Below are 16,866 nucleotides of genomic sequence, written 5' to 3' on the forward strand. Positions count from 1 at the left end.
TGCTTCCTTGTCTCCAAAGCTGATAACAGTGTCTCCTACCTACATCTCTTGCTGAAAGATGAATTCCTGAAATACCTTTAAAGACCTTCACATCACCCTAAATGCTGCGTTAAGGGAGGACAACTGGTGGAGTAAATGAATAACAGATGGAACATAAATGGTACCACATGTCAGACTTAACCTCTTCAGTAAGAAGGGGGGCCCAAAACCAAAGCCTTTTCTTCCTTTTCCGTGCACAGCGGAGTAACAACAGCCACAGCTACTGCCACAAATGGCTGTTATGATTTTCTTTTTATACAAGTGATCACCATAGACCTCTCTAGATTGAAAAGAGATACTCGTTTCTTATCAAAACTCTTGTTTCATTCTTAAAATTTACCTTGGTGGGGCAAAATTACAGTCAGCTTTTCCTAAGCAGGGGGCAATGCTGACCAGAATGTCACATGTTTTTAATTATGGTTCTGAACTGACTCATGTACCTTCCCTGAACCAACAGCTGCTTTCAAAGAATCAATTTCTCTTTGTACGAACATGTCTTACCTAAAAATGTGGAAGTTCTTGTGAACACTTTAAGACCTTATTCTTCCTTCCATAGAGCATAGGCTGTGAATATTAGCTCTTCAAGTTTGTGGAAGAGTAGAGGGACACAGAAGGACACCTAATACTCCAAGGCAGGATGGCATGTGCTGGGAGTTGGAAAGGTTGTATGAACTGTGGGAGCTCAGAGGAAAGCACAGATCACTATGTGTGATGGTGGGTGGAAAAGGCCTCATGGAGAAGTAGTACCAAACTGGAGTCTTGGCTCTGAATGCCAGCCTTCAATGGGAAGAGAGGCACAAAGAGGGCATTCTAGAAGGTGATGGTAAAGGTTAGTGGGGTACCACTTTGGGGAGGAATAGGCAAAAGTTACTCTTGACATTCCTTTAAAATTCTTTTGAATTATCCATGAAATACTGTGAACACTGTAACTCTCATCCACACTGAAATTTGAGATTCACTGGACTAGATTAAAAGAAGAAATTAAAAGAAACTTAATGAACTGATGTCTGGGCATTTGTATTACTGGCCCTCCAGGAATTACCATGGACTCATAGCAAGAATTTTACTTTGTTCTTGCCTGTCTGCAAGGTTTACTCTATTATGCTCTAATATGAAGTTTCTATTATCCTGATGCATATGAAAAGACTTTTTTGTTGTGAGGATTAAACAATATATCAGAGGTGAAAGCTCCTAGCACAGGAGCTACCATGTGGTAAGAGCTGGTTTAAAGCTTGATCAGGCCTACATATGCAGAATTTTTTGCAGAGTTGCAGAGAAGAACTTGGCCCCCTGTTCTCTGCAGTTTATGTTGTGGACTCAGTGAAGAGCGATTACTCTCAAGGTCTTGGACAATGTCTTGGGGAAATGATGTCTAAGCATGTGCATTATTGTTATTTCAGCAGAGTTAGGTTCTGATGTGACTCCCAGGATGTTAAGATGGGAACTCTGGAATGACAGGTTGCAAAGGGCCTTGTAGAAAAGGTTCTTCACAAGCTGTGTTGCTTGAGTATACATTAGGGCCACACAATACATCAAATATGTCTCTTTGCTGTACTCCATTTCTTTGATGTTCATTGCATGGAATGTGGGATAAACAGAATTCTGGAGCCACTCCAAGGAAGACAGATTTCCTGGAGTCATTTTTCTGTGAACATAGTCGAGTTACCCTATTTTCCCTTCATTCTCTCGCATGTGCTATTGTTTTATTTCCTTCCCTCCTTTGTATCATCTCTTTTCACTTACACCAAAGTCAGATTTACACCTATTCAGTCAGTTTTGACTATAATTTAGCTTTCATTATCCCTTTCTGTTTTCAGGCCTGATTCTTAAAGTGAAGAGCAAGCATAAAATCTCATAATCACTACCACCATCACTACCAAAACAACAAAAAAAACGCAACATTCATGTAACTAAGCCAAAGGATTGGAGAAACTATAATCACACACTTTGTCTTAAACTTTTCTTACACAAACAACTTCTTTTTTCCCCCATGACTTTCACAGCTCTGGCTGAAGTTTGCAGGCTGCATCTGAGGGAACTGTAACCATCCTCCACCCTCCTCTGCCCCAGGCTTGTGTCAGGACCCTTTCTCCTTTTTCCTTGGGTCTCCCCTTCTGCTTTTTGCCATCATCATCCTCTCTCCCTATCTTTTTTCATTTCTCATATTTATCTCTCACTGCTGCTTTCTTTCCACAATTTCCATCCGTCAAAGTTTCCATCCCCAGCTGGGGCCTGAGCCTAACCTCCTACTAAGACCACCTGTGACAAATTGCCCCCATTCTGATGGTGCCTGATTATAGCAGCCTCCCTGGCGCCACATTCATTTGGCAAAGGCATCTTCTAGGCAATGATCACTCCACTGCTCGGCTCAGCCAGTTACAGAGGTGCCCGGAGCTCACCCTCTCCCTCCCCAGCTTCATCCGGGCCCTGGCAGACAAATAGCTTGATGTTTAGGGGTAGATAGGACTTGCACGGTATTGAAAGGTATAGATCTCTTCTCCAATCTGACACCTTCTCCTTTTCAATGCATAATAGCTCTTGTACCCTTTTGCTTCTGCAGAATTAATTTAAAAAATATAAATGCTTTGCTTGGCTGTCTTGTTATTTAGCCTCTGTTGGTTTATTATTTACATATAAACATTCTTTCTAAAACAGGAGCAGGAAAAGTGCAAGTGGGCTCACCTGGTGCTTCTAACAAAACTCACTCAATTTATTCAGTCATTTGGCACAAGAAAGGCTCCTGTCTGCTTCAGTTTTTCATTCTCTCTAGGATGCTAATTGTTTTTCTTTTGATAATCTTGTAGTTTTGGCCTGAAGTCTAAAATCTGGCCTGCTGGGCTACGTGTCAGATTTGTAAATTAGATGACATCTGTTTTGAATTTTATCATCTTTAATTTTCTTTCAAGCTCTCTTCACTTATTCATTTCCCCTTTAATTGTAAGGATCAGATTCTGCTGCATGCTTTAGACAAAAGTGCAGACCTTTCTGCTTTGGGGGCAGAGATTAAAATGACTGAAGTTAAATGGTCACAATGAAGGGTATTCAAGGAAAAGATGTTGGGAGAGAAGCCTTAGCAACCATCCCAGAGAGGATGAGCCATTCAGACAAAAGGCTGGCTGTCCACATGAGAGTTTAGAGATTCCCACTGAATAATTACAATCGATTAGAAGAAGATTGACAGCGAGGGGTTGAACTGAGAGAAGTACTTTCAATGGAGACAGGTTGAGGTGGGGGATGATGGCAGTAGTGGTATGAGGTGAGTGGTGACCTTTTCATCTCTTTACATTTCATTTTGCCCTTTCTTTGTTTCCTACTCTCCTGCCCTCTCACCTCAGAAAAATAGTAAAAAAAAAAAAAAAAAAAAAAAAAAAAAAAAAGATATTTACAATGCATTCTCATACATGCAGACTCATATTTTCATAGTGGGACCTTATTTTTCTTTCCTACCTACATATCTCCTAAATTCTTCTTTTCATGGGGAAATCGTTCATTGCTAATTCGGTTGGGCCTTGATATGGTTAGGCTTTGTGTCCCCACCCAAATCTCATCTTGAATTATAATCCCCATAATCTCCATGTGTCAAGGGAGAAACTAGGTGGAGGTAATTGAATCATAGGGGCAATTTCCCCCATGCTGTTCTTGTGATAGTGAGTGAGTTCCCATGAGAGCTGATGGTTTTATAAGGGGCTCTTCCCGCTTTGCTTGGCACTTCTTGCTGCCTTGTGAAGATGGTGTCTTGCTTCCCCTTTGCCTTCTTCCATGATTGTAAGTTTCCTGAGGTCTCCCAGCCATGCCAAACTGTGAGTTAATTAAACCTATTTCCTTTATAAATTACCCAGTCTCAGGCAGTTCTTTACAACAGTATGAAAATGGACTAATACAGGCCTACTTATTAAAAATGTATTTTCCTGTTAAGATGCCTAAGTAACACACTTCTATAATATTTTTTCTCTTTATATAAAGCTTTTCACGTAAGTAATCTTAGCAATGTCAACTGGCCTCTTGAAACCTTGTGTCCATAGGGACAATAGAGAATATGTGAGCACTGGCCAGGACATGGGCTCCAACTTTCACTCATGGCACATGTCAGCCATGGCTTGGAGAAGACACACAGTTCAGCTGTGCATACACCACAGAATGGCTCCCTCAAACACCAGCTGCAGAGACTGTAAACCAAACTTCTAAAACCACATCATTAAAATTGGCCAACAGTGACTTTGTGGGTGCATATAAATGGCAAATCTTTTTAATGATGCTGGCCTTGACTCTCCTGGATGCTGCCATGTGTTTAGGTCATTGCCAGTTAACTAATGGGTCTATGAAAATGCTATTTTTGAATGGTATATATATATAGTAGTGATTCTCAAGTGGGGGAGGTTTTTGTTTCCTTGGGGACATTTAACAAAACCTGGAGACATTTTTGGTTGTCAAAATTGAAAGGGGGTGCTTCTTCTATCATCTAGTGGGTAGAGGCCAGCACATTGCTGGTGAATATTCTATAATGCACATGGCAACCTCACAACTGAGAGTTATCTAGCCCAAATATCAATAATACCAGGGTTAAGAAACCCTTGTAATAGGCATCTGTATATCAAACCAGGTGACAACACATTTTTATATGCTCCATCAAATTCATTGTGTTGAAAGAAAATGACATTTACAATGACTTCACCTCTGTGGATAGTTACTGACTTTGGTGACACTATTGGTCAGATTACATTCTCTGTGTGTAGCGGCTAAGAGGCTGTCCCAGGCTGGCTTCCCTCCTGTGACCTCCTTTCTTGGTTATCAGCATCATCTCCATTTCTATGCAGTCACTCAAGCTACATATCTCTGGGTGTTCATCCACTCCCCTCTTCTTCCTACTCCACCTCCAGTAGGTGATCACTTTCTCATAATTTTGTGTCCTCTACTATAATGATCTGCCCTGACTTCTTAGGCTCTCATCATTTTGTCTAGACCTCTCACTGTCTCTTGCCAACTGGCTGCTCCAACCAAATTAATTCAATGCTTCATGATGTTAGTTACTCCTGATTTACCTATTCATTTGGTGAAAATATTTGAGTGCTTACTATCTGTTAATTCCTGTGCTAAGAGCTGTGATCATTCTCTGGATTAAAATCTTTCCAAGCCTCCATGTTGCTTACAGAACAAACCCTTGCTTCTAACACAGCATGAAAGCCCTCTGATAATCTGCCTCTGACCTAACTTTTCAACTTACTTTCCTGCCCTACTGAACAAATTATCTTTCCTTAGTCTGCGCACATATTATTAAGCCCTTGTATCTTTGTATGTGCTATTTTTTTAATTTGTGGTGTCCTTTCTACCTTTATCTGGGGAATTTTCATTCATTCTGTGCAACTTGACCTAGTGTCTAGAGAAATGCTTGGCAGATGGAAGATAATAAATAGGAAATGAACTTAAATTTTACCTTCTCTGTGAAATATTTGACTCCCTGGCTGCTGGTCAGTGCATCCCTTTTTCACCATAGCCCATTGTATGCACTTTTAGCACATCACATCCTCTGACTGTGACTCTTGATGGTAAGGATAGTACCTTATATCTCTTAGGACCTCCAGGCTCTACACTGTGCTGAACATAAAGTGGACCCAAATGACTAAATGCTCACTACTCTATCAAGATGGCTTCTCATGGAATTCTTGTTTCACACTGGAAATGGCATGCATCATTTGTTATTCCAAAAAACCCACAGAATTTGACACTAGTCGCAAATGGGCCCCATCCTCCTCCATAACTGAGCACCTTCCATTGCCTGTGATCTGAATTATGGAGATGGGGTTGAGTCCATCCTCTGTCATTTAGTCATTGTGTAACATTGGGAAGATATTTACCCAGTATCTGAGCCTCTTGTTTCTTCTTCCATAAAGTAGGAGTAAGTGACATCTGCCCTTCTTGCCTTATAGAATGGTCATGAGGATCAAATGAGATTACATACATAAAGGGCTTTTGTAACTTCTAAAGGTCATAAAGCTTTTTAAGTTTCTCTCTATTCAAACCATAGCAAAAACAAATAAAACCCCTCCCTCAACCTTGCATGGCCTTGAATATTTTTTCCAAAGACAAGCTTCTTGAAAAGGCCAGTTTGTGCATTGTGTCCACTCTCTCTGCAACCCCCATCACCCTGTTTTCTGCTAGCCACACCAATGGCAGCTTCCTCACCTCAATCGTCAATAATTTCCTCATGGCCAACACCTATGCACACTTTTCTGCTCTTCCCTCACTTGATCTGGCTCATCTGCCTCTTCCTGAGACATCCTCTGCACTGGGGCCAGGGTGAGCTTCCTGAAATCTGGACTGATTATACCCTGCTGTGTATGAAGCTCCACAATCACTCCTCACTGCTTAGAGGGTAAAATCGAACTCCTTAGTCCACTCTGTTGAGCCTATCATCCACTGGTCCCTGCCTACCACTTCATCAGCATCTCTTAATGTTATTTTCCTTGTAACATAACTGTAGTCATACAAAATGGCTTCTGTTTCCAGAAAGTGCTTTTTCAAATGCTGCCCAAAAGACAGCCTGGTGAAATCTGGTCATCTTTCACTACTTCGTTCAAAATATCACCTCTTCAGGGGAACCTCTTCTGATATCAGCTTCCCACCCCTCTCCCTTTGATGCAGAAGTACATACTCCATCTCTGTATTTTCCATGCCCCTTGAACTCATCTTGATAAGCATAACCTTTCGGCCATTCTGCCATTCTCCCATTATGCACTTAAATATTTATCTCATACTAGTCGGTGAGCTTCTTGAATACAAAGAACCTGTTATTATCTCTCTATATTTGTCTAGCTTCCTGATACGTAGTAAGCTATGTTAAATTATTCAGTATGACAATTTAAATTGTTAAATGCTTGTTGAGTAAATAAACGGGTGCTATAAAATATTACTTGCACTACGTTCTAATTCCTTTACCATATTTTGCGAACCTTTTAAATTTACTGTTTTGTTACATTCTGGTTTTCACACATTTAGAAGAAAGATTCTGGCAAGTGCCATAATTTATACAGATATTATTCTCTGTTGAGATACAGGTTTTAGCTTCCTTTGGAAGTTAGAAAGGCTTAGCTGTCTGCGTTCTACCCCCACAGGTGCACAGAGGCTCCCTGAGGTACACAGAAGCTCTTGCTCACCTGCCACTTCCAGCCTTGGTATTTTCCAGTTGTCGGGTAAGGAGTTTAGCAATGGCGGTGAAGCTGTTGCTCATGCGGAAGATGTCTCTGCTCTGAGGGCCCAAGATTGAGGAGAAGGTGTCGGTGATGCTTTTAATCTCCAGCAGGAGAATATGGTGAAACAAATGCTCCATGTTGGCCAGTTGGCTTACCAGGTATGTCAGGCAGCTCCTGGCTCTCTCCTGCCAAAAACAGTGAAGAAAATAGGTTTATCTTTTAAAAGAAAATAATCCAGGCATGGTGGCTCATGCCTGTAATCCCAGCACTTTGGGAGGCTGAGGTGAGTGGATGGCTTGGAACTCCTGATTGAGAACAGGAGTTTGCAACCAGCCTGGGCAACATGGTAAAACCCCATCTCAACTTAAAAATACAAAAAAACTAGCTGGGCACAGTGGCACATGCCTGTAATCCCAGCTACTTGAGAGGCTGAGGCGCGAGAATCGCTTGAACGCAGGAGGCAGAGGGTGCAGTGAGCCAAGATCGTGCCACTGCACTCCAGCCTGGGAGACAGAGGGAGACTCAGTCTCAGAAAAAAAAAGATAATAATAATAAATAGAAAAGAAAAAATCAGAGTCCCATGAGCAGCAGATGATAATTCTATAGGGAGCTGACTCAGGAAGCTAGCTCAAGTTGAATAATCAGTTTCATTCATAGTTCCTCTGAATCTGCTTCTTTGAGATTTTTAATTTATTCCTGATTTCCAGGACAGACTAATATGCAAACATACTCATTAACCTATCTTTCCAGGTCAAAACCTCTCAACCATCATAAATGATGAGACCCCACACATGCACCTCTCACAACTATGTGAGCTGCTAACTCCACCTGCACGGGGCAGGTACGGTCCATGGTCTTAAAGTGAGCCTTGACCCTGGCACACTCAACCCATCTGTTGGGTGATGGCTGCATATTCTACTAGTGTGCTAGGTTGATTTCCTTGCTGCAGGTTTTCTCGCTGACTTGTTAACTTTAAGCATCTTTCAGTGTATTACAGTTTTTATATGCTTGGCCGATTGAGTAGATTATATTATCTAGGTTTAACCAAGCTAACTTTCACAAGTCATCTAAGTTCCTTCAAAGAACAGAAGATTAAGGACAACATGAATAATGTAGGCATGAGCAAATAAGAAAATGGCTTAGCTGACACATCTCTTATATCTATTAAAACTCCTCATTAGCCATATTTTGAGACAATGTGATCTAATCTGACATGACTGGAAGTTAGCCAAAAAATTCAATATTCAAAATTATTAAAAAGGTTGTTTGAAATATAGATTGTGCCCAATAGAAATAATGATATACCATTAATAAATAACAATTTAAAATATGGCTTATTTCACCTTTAACTTTTCCTTTAAAATCTTATTTTTGTATATGTCTAAAATTTTTTCTTGTTAGTGTAGTGGAACATATGTATAAATATAAATAAGTATACACTGGAGATTGCTGCTCACAATCCTTCTAACCAATTGGTGCACAGATCTAGATTACTCTCCTCGTTAGGAATTCTTATTTACCCTTTGTGCTAGCATTTGAAGCCTTAATTTCCTTCAAGGTGCAACTCTTCCATGCAGCTGTCTCCAGTGACTCCTTCTGTGTAAATTTTTACTGCATTATAGAATCTTTAAAAATCTTAATTTTCTTTTATTTTAGTATCTTTTTGAGACAGAGTTTCACTCTGTTGATCGGGCTGGAGTGCAGAGGTGTGATCATGGCTCACTGCAGCCTTGACCTCCTGGGCTCAAGCTATCCTGCTGCCTCAGTCTCCTATGTAGGTGAACCACAGGTGTGTGCCACCACACTCGGCTATTTTTTATTTTTATTTTTATTTTTTGTAGAGACAGGGTCTCACCATGTTGCCTAGGCTGGTATGGAACACCTGGGCTCAAGTAATCCTCCTGCCTTGGCCTCCCAAAATGCTAGGATTACAGGTGTGAGCCACCATGTCCAGCCAAAAGTACTTAATTGCATTTGATCATTTGCTCACTCATGCTTTTATTTAATCACCAAATAGGTATGGCATGCCTATAATATGCTTTTACTAGACTCTAGATAACAAAGGTGAATGAAAGGATGCCCTTGCTTTTAAAGAACACAAATCCCCCTCACCTTTTATTTGTAATTTCCTAATGGTTACATGTGCCAGTCAAGTCTTCTAAAGGAGCTACTTCTCATTCATCAATCATCAACCTGGCACTAAATTGAGCCTGTGGATTCTACACCCGGTGTGTCTGTCTCAATTTACTGATTTAAGAAAACCTTATATATCAAAATATGACCTTATAAATAAAGTATGTTGTTACAAAGGAATTCTGTGCTTTACAATAAATACTTAATACAGCACAAATTTAAGTGGTGAAGTTCCCTCATTTTTGGTACTTGATTTTCAGAGATTCCATGTACAATTGCACTGGAACACATCTCTTGGGGGAAATGGGGTACTTCTGCCATCAATCCCTTATTTATTTTTTAAACCCCACTAGGGCACAGTGTCCTGTATGGGTATGTGAGACAGAGGCTTGTGCTTTCATGAGCAGGAGCTGGACAGCTAGTTGAAGCTAAAGGCATCTATTCATTAAAGAATAATGTTAGATGAATGAAAATAAAAGACCCCTGGAATATGTTCCCGGAGACCCTGTTTCATATTTTGGCTCATACAATTGCCAGGTTGCAGAACAATACTTAAATGCTCTTGGATCCAACAGTTTTTTTTTGCAACATAGACTCATTTATTAATTCAAAGGCTCCATGTGTGAATTCATGATATGCAATGCATCAAGGAACATTTTCTATTCCTGATTTAAAGATAAAAGCTGGATGTGGGGGGTCCCTACCATATGCCAGACCCCCTTCTAGAAGCCAGGAACATATCACTGAAGAAAAAGCACAAAAATTCCTGCCACAATAATGAGGCAGACAGACAATAAACAAAATACCTATGTAAAATGTATAGTGTGTTAGATGGAGAAACGTGCCTCAAAGGAAAATGAAGCAGAAGGGGGAGCCAATGGTAAACAGTGTACTTAGGACACATCTCAGAGAGAAGGCGACATTTGAATTTGGCAAGGTTTCAGACTCTAAACTCAACATTCTCAGTAACCTTAGAAAACAATTACCATAAATTTATCCTGCTTGATATAGGGTGGTAGGAAGATACAGGAACTGAATTTTATATGCTGTTTGCCCTACTAAGATGTAATTTAAAATCTGAGGTAACTTCCTTACTTTCAGAAGTAGATTTTTCATTAGAATTTTTAAAAACCGTTTCACAAACATTTCATTTGCTTATGCAATAAATGTCCCCATGGTTTCATTAAGAATCCTTCTCACTATAAAAATTTGCAAGTCCCTTCTTTAAAGCATGTGTCTTTTAAAAGGTGAAGGTCGTTGTGTGGGTATTTGCTGAAATCAACATAATTCTGAATGATCGCTGGCAGCCAAACTGAGCTGAAGGGAAAATTAATCACAGTGCAGGAACAGGAAAAATTATAACTGCTCTGGAACTAAAGTATGAAACCAAGCCAACCTCACATCATTTGTTCTGAAACCTTGGAGCACATCCATGTACCTCACAGGGGTAACAGATGTGATTTTGGATTAGAAAGTGTGATATTAGGGCAAGAATGGGGTTAGGAGATTCTGATTTCTTTCTCAGCTTCATGATATTTTGTCTCTGGGAGCTAGTGACTGGATTTTCCTGCTTTCAGTCACCCCATTGAGGGGTAGGGTCAGCACCTGTAAGCCTTAATTGTCGGTCTGACCTTATCCCTGTGACATAAATTCATTGTTTATTATTCAACAAAAATAGCTGACCCAGAGAGGGCACTTACTCTAAGCAGCAAGCATATTCTATACTGTTTTTAGGTATTTACTCATGTAATCCTCCAAATAATGCTATCATTTCCACTTTAACAAGGAGGAAACTGAAGCACAGATAGGAGACTAACTTGCTCAAGGCCACATATGCCCTCCCTGTTTGTACATCTAGACCCTCACTTGCTATACTGCCAGCTCCTCCCATCAAAAAAAAAACCAAAAAAAACAAAAAACTAAATGACCTATACACATATTTTTCCACTCCTTTTTCCTATATCTCATTCATCATCAGAGTTATGTGGTCTTTTTTGTTAACTATTTTTAATTTAGTTATATAAATATTATAAATACTCTGTACATACTAAATAGATCAGCAATTCTCAAATCTTTTGGTTTTAGGACCCCTTTACGCTCTTGAAAATTATCAAAGATCCTAGAGTTTTTGTTACCTGGTTTATATTTATTGATATTGACCATATTGGAAGTTAAAATAGCCAATTTTTAGAATGTATATTTTCATAAAAAATCACATTTTCCAAAACAAAAAATTTAGTGAGAAGACTGGCATTCCTCTGTATTTTTGCAAATTTCTTTAGTAACTGCTTAATAGATGACATCTATATTCTCATATGTTTCTGTATTTGATCTGTTAAATCTGGCCTCATAAAGATATGAACTTAGAAAAGGGAAGAGTATTTTCAAAATAGCCTTGATAATTGTGAATATTCTTCTTGGACACTACACCAAAACTCAACAAGTAGTTTCTTAAAGGTTAGTTGCAATATGTGACTTTAATTAACTTTGTGTCCTATTACATTAAAATCCACTGGTTTGTCTTACACTTTGATTAAATCTCTTACCTATGCATGACTTTGAAATATTAAGCATTAGTCATTTGGAAAAATATTGGTTTACTGTGTTAGGCATATCTTCCAAAAGATGATGCATTTCATTATATAATATAAAAAACATTGCATTCACTATTTTCACCACTGATCTCATCAGAAAAGTCTTTTAAGTATTGGGAAACTTTCAAGTTTACAGTGGCAGATATAGATTTTCCAAAACTCCAATTTTCATTTGCAAGCTCAAATTGTATCACTAGCAACAATACTAATATCAGTAGTTTTGCTTGAAATGAAAGGCTCACTTCATTCATTTTCTGGATAATGTCTACCAAATAGCCCCAAACAAATAATCGTAGATTGTTCATTAGTTGCTATTTCAAGTAAAAACTGTTCCAGAAAAAAAAAGTGGTTAGTTTGGCACACAGGCAAATAACACAAGGGTTTTTTTTCTTAAGATAACCACTGAATTTCTGTATTTCAATCAGCAGCATAAGTGCCAAGCCAATGCATCCTTCCCATTTAGCCAGAGAGAAACTTAAGAAGATGTGTACTCAGGATTGAGATTTAATAAAATTAATAATTTCTACTGCTTCATCAGGTTAATTCAGTGGTTTCCAGGGGGAGGGAGTGGGGAAAAGAAAGGGAGACGAGTGATTTTCTTCCTCCCCAGAGGGCATTTGGAGAATGTCTGGAGACATTTTTGTCACGACTAGGAGAATGGGAGGGCTAGTGGTATCTGGTGGGTAGAGGCCAAGCACCCCACAATGCACAAGACAACCATACAACTGAGAGTTGTTTGATCCAAAATGTCAATATTGCCAAGGCTGAGAAACACTGACTTAGGAGAAACTGGCTTTTTTTCTTGTCCTGCAAACGTGTGGTGGTAAAGAATATGACTACGAGTACAGTGTGGTGCCACTGTCTTGTCTTGGTTTGTGCCTAGGCACTTGCAGTTTTAACCACCATTGCTTTGTCCTATTAATGCAAATGTCAACACAGTGAAAATGGTAAATAATGTCTTAGTATTATTGTAAAAATAGCTTTGACCTTACAGATTCCCTGAAAAGGTTTTGGTGTCCATGGACCATGCTGAGCATTGATGAACTAGGATCAGGAGTCAGATAAATATTTTCTCTAAAGGAACAGACAGTAAATATTTCCAGTTTAGTGGGTCAGATGGTCTCTTGTTGTGGGAAAAGAGCTAAAAGCAATAAGTAAATGAGTGGATGTGGCTGGATTTGGTCCACAGGCAGTAATTTGTTGACCCCTGAACTAGATTATATGTTTGCAAAATTGCATTGGCCATTTTTTTCACTTTTTATTATTTTGTTTTTTTAATACTACTACTCCAATTGCATAAAGCTACTCTGTTATCCTTTGTCAGAAAAACAGAACACAATTCAGAAAATGGCCAAACATGAAAATGTGGAGGTCTGGATAATAACAATAGTTTCCATTCACTAAGCATCCACTGTATGTCTGGTACTTGACATATGCATTTTCACTTAATCTTCACAATGACCTTGCAAAATGAGTATCTAGATGAGGATATTGACATCAAGAGGGATAGTAACTTCACTAAAGTTGCACAGGTATAATATAGCTATAAGTGGCAGAGCCAATATTAAATCAAGATTCATCTGATTCCAGAGTTTGAATGTTTCCACATCACTAGGGCTGATAAAAACCATTTAGGGCAGCTCTTTAGGCTGCAGCTCTCCTTTCTGTACTCCACCTGTGGTGGACATCACCAGCTGATGATAGCATTCATTCTTCCCTGCTGAACACAGAAGTTTCCTGATGTTCTTTCTCAGTGCTGTCCTCCTTGTGAGTGGTTCTCAGCACTGGCTGCACATTAGAATTGCCTGGAAAGCTGTTAAAACTATTCTAATGCCAAGTAAATCTCTCCTGCTTCCCAATTCCTGTTCAATTTTATTGAAATGGGTGGAGCTCAGGCATAGGAATTTTTAAACCCCTTGGATGATTCAGATGTACAGCCAAAGGAGAATCACTGGTCTATGTGGAGTCCTAAATCTCTGAAAATTTGAGAATTTGCTGATGTAGGAAATGTGGATTTGGCCCTATATTCCACATTTTTCTCTCCCCTGTCTTTTATCACTTTACAAATGTAAAAAAATAATAATATATTAGTTGCCTGAATGAAAATATTGCATTTCCCAGGCATTTGTATTTTACACCATTTGATTTAAACACAATCTTTCTTCATAGTTCAACTCTTTGAAGTCTCTACACACATCAAAGATACACTTGCAAGGGCCATTAGAAATGTAAAGCAAATGAGTTTTTTGCTAATGTTCTCTCAATGGAACTTTGCCAGAGTGACCCCAGGCTTTTCTTAGGAGCCTTCAAAAGCCTGAGTGTGGCCAGTGATGCTTAACTGCCTGGGGGTGTATTTATTCCATGAGAGTCTCTTTCTTAATTGGGTGTTACTAGCTCCAGACCAAGAGCTGAAGGGTTTGTACTGGATTCTCCTCCCACCCCAATGCTTCTTTGGCTGTGAGAAACTCTGGTATTGGGGGAACAATTCTTTGTTTGCCCCAAGATTTTCCCAGTTTTAGCACTGCAAGCCTCTTGTCTCTTGTCCTGGGAAACTCCTTAATCATGGGCAAATCAGGACAGTTGACCACCCTCCTCTGGAGAATGTAGGCAGGTAGAAAATTCAAGTCAGAGGACTCTGTTCAATAGACTCATATTGCAGGTGAATATGATGATATATCACTCTATATACTTCCCTATACAGATACAGTTGGCCCTCCATATTGGAGGGTTCTACATTCACAGATTCAACCAACTGCAGGTCAAAATATTTGGAAAAAATAGAAAATAATACAACAATAAAAATAATACAAACATAGTATAACAACAATTTACATAGCATTTACATTGTATTAGGTATTATAAGTAATCTAGAGATGATTTAAAGCACACAGGAGGATGTGCATAGGTTGTATGCAAGTCCTACACCACTTTATATGAGTGATTTGAGTATCCTTGGATTTTGGTATCCACAGGGGTTCTGGAACCAATTTTCCTCAGATATTGAGGGATGACTGTATATATAATATGTTGATTCTTGTTATTTGGGAATAACAAGTAGCTATGTTCCATAAAATTACAACCCTGAATTAGACAATACTGAAGTATTGCTTCTAGAGGAAATTCAGGGTTAGTTTCCTGCAAGCCTCTGGTCACATTTTTGTTAACTGATTCATACATATCATTGTTTTGTGTGTGTTTATGTTTAGAACTATTTAATATATACTGTTGATTCATTAAATTTGAACCCATGGCCAACAGCAGTGTAATTTATGCCTGAACAAAACTTATCCAACACATGTATTTTCTCCATAAGGCATATCACAGTCTTCTTGTGCTTAGGAACACTAGAGAGCACTTTAGTACTACACTTGGGGGACACTTTAAACAGTGAAATCACCAAAAACAAAAACAAAAAAAGCATGAAGATAAGAAAAATGTGGCAATAAAGAGGCCATGGAATAGATACTTGTTTACAGTATGAGAGCTGAACCAAGACAGCAGGGCATCACCTTGTTCAACCTCAGTTGGGGACAACCGAAGTTTTTTGCTACTCTGTGCACATCCGTGAATGACTTTGTAACCCCAAATCAATACTATAGTGCTTTCAAAGACATTTTTAGCAAGTAGGTAAATTTGAAAATATAAAATCACAGAGCTGGATGGATGGATAGATAAATAGATGGATAGGTAAGTAGATAGATAGATAGATAGATAGATAGATAGATAGATGGATAGATAGATAGATATAGATAGATAGAGAGAAATGGGTAGCTAGATAGACCAATCCATTGATGGATTTCAGATCTTTGTGGATCTTCTGTAAAAGGAAAAAGACTTTCCAAAGCATTAAGGGATGAATTTCTATGAAACCATTGCAGTCATGCCCAGAGAGATGCAAGATCAGCTTTACTGAGGTCAGCTGAAATTTTATTTGATTTTAGGTCTTCAGCATATTTTCCAGTTTATCTTCCCTTCTACTTGGCTACCATGGGCAGATTTTCTTATTGCCTTTGCACTAATTGGGCTTTTCTTTCATTAGCAAATTACTAATCATCCTAATCCATGTGAGCATTGTTTTCCATCCACATATTAATTCTTCTCTCCATTACATATTGTTTTGTAAATGTGGACTGACTCAGGTGTGCAGATTGAAGACTGGGGACAGTCATTTGCTTTTCACTTGCAACCTGGTTGTTTACAGAAGAATATGAAAAGTGTGGGTAGCACTGGCATATGCTGAAATACTTTTACTTTCTTGGTTCTCCCAATAAAAGACAAAAAAGTTTGAACAATGTAATTTTTAAAAAGAAAAGATCCATTTGGTTTGGGACAATGAGTTAGGGTTACAATTATAATTTCCAATCCCATAGAATGAGAATCCAACCCCAATCTCATAGAATGAGAATTGTAATTTTAAGAAAGTCAAAGGAGGAACTTTTCTACTAATCCTTTTTCAAATGGATCCTGATGTGCTTGGTAAGACATTTATGAAGTAGTGTTAATTGGAGATATTGAAACTTGTTTTATTTTTGGAGTTGGTTATGAATTGGTTATTTGTGACCATTTTTTAAAAAACATCTCATTTTGTTTTGTTTTCTTTTCTAAGATGGCAGATTAGAGGATTTTCAGAGTGCCTCAGCTATTTGGAAATAGCACGATAGTACATGAAGATCAGCTCTGTGAGCTTTAATTCAAGAAGGAAAATGGGACTCCACCAGAATCATGAAGGATACCCAAGATCCTGGAGAGGAAAATGCTGGAATACAGCCCCCATGACAGCATCTGGCTGATAAAACTGAGTGAAGCCCTAGTGATAGTGGCAGGAGACAGACAAATTCCTAGGCAGAAAGGGGTAGTTACCTGCTGAAACCCAAGCCAAAAATAGCCTGAAGCCTGAAAACTGGGCTGCCAGT

The 16,866-nt window shown here is 38.9% G+C and overlaps 1 protein-coding gene across 3 annotated transcripts in view; it reads right to left on the bottom strand.

The window, feature by feature from the left end:
* Positions 1 to 16,866, bottom strand: part of VEPH1 (ventricular zone expressed PH domain containing 1) — a 255,018-nt gene that overhangs the window by 116,424 nt on the left and 121,728 nt on the right. For all 3 annotated transcript variants that reach the window (XM_063620307.1, XM_063620306.1, XM_063620308.1), the window contains one exon: positions 7,191 to 7,411. In XM_063620307.1, the coding sequence (XP_063476377.1) occupies positions 7,191 to 7,411 (221 nt within the window). The remainder of the gene's footprint in view (positions 1 to 7,190; positions 7,412 to 16,866) is intronic.

Source organism: Symphalangus syndactylus, chromosome 17, assembly GCF_028878055.3.
Source record: "Symphalangus syndactylus isolate Jambi chromosome 17, NHGRI_mSymSyn1-v2.1_pri, whole genome shotgun sequence".
Taxonomy (NCBI): Eukaryota; Metazoa; Chordata; class Mammalia; order Primates; family Hylobatidae; genus Symphalangus; species Symphalangus syndactylus.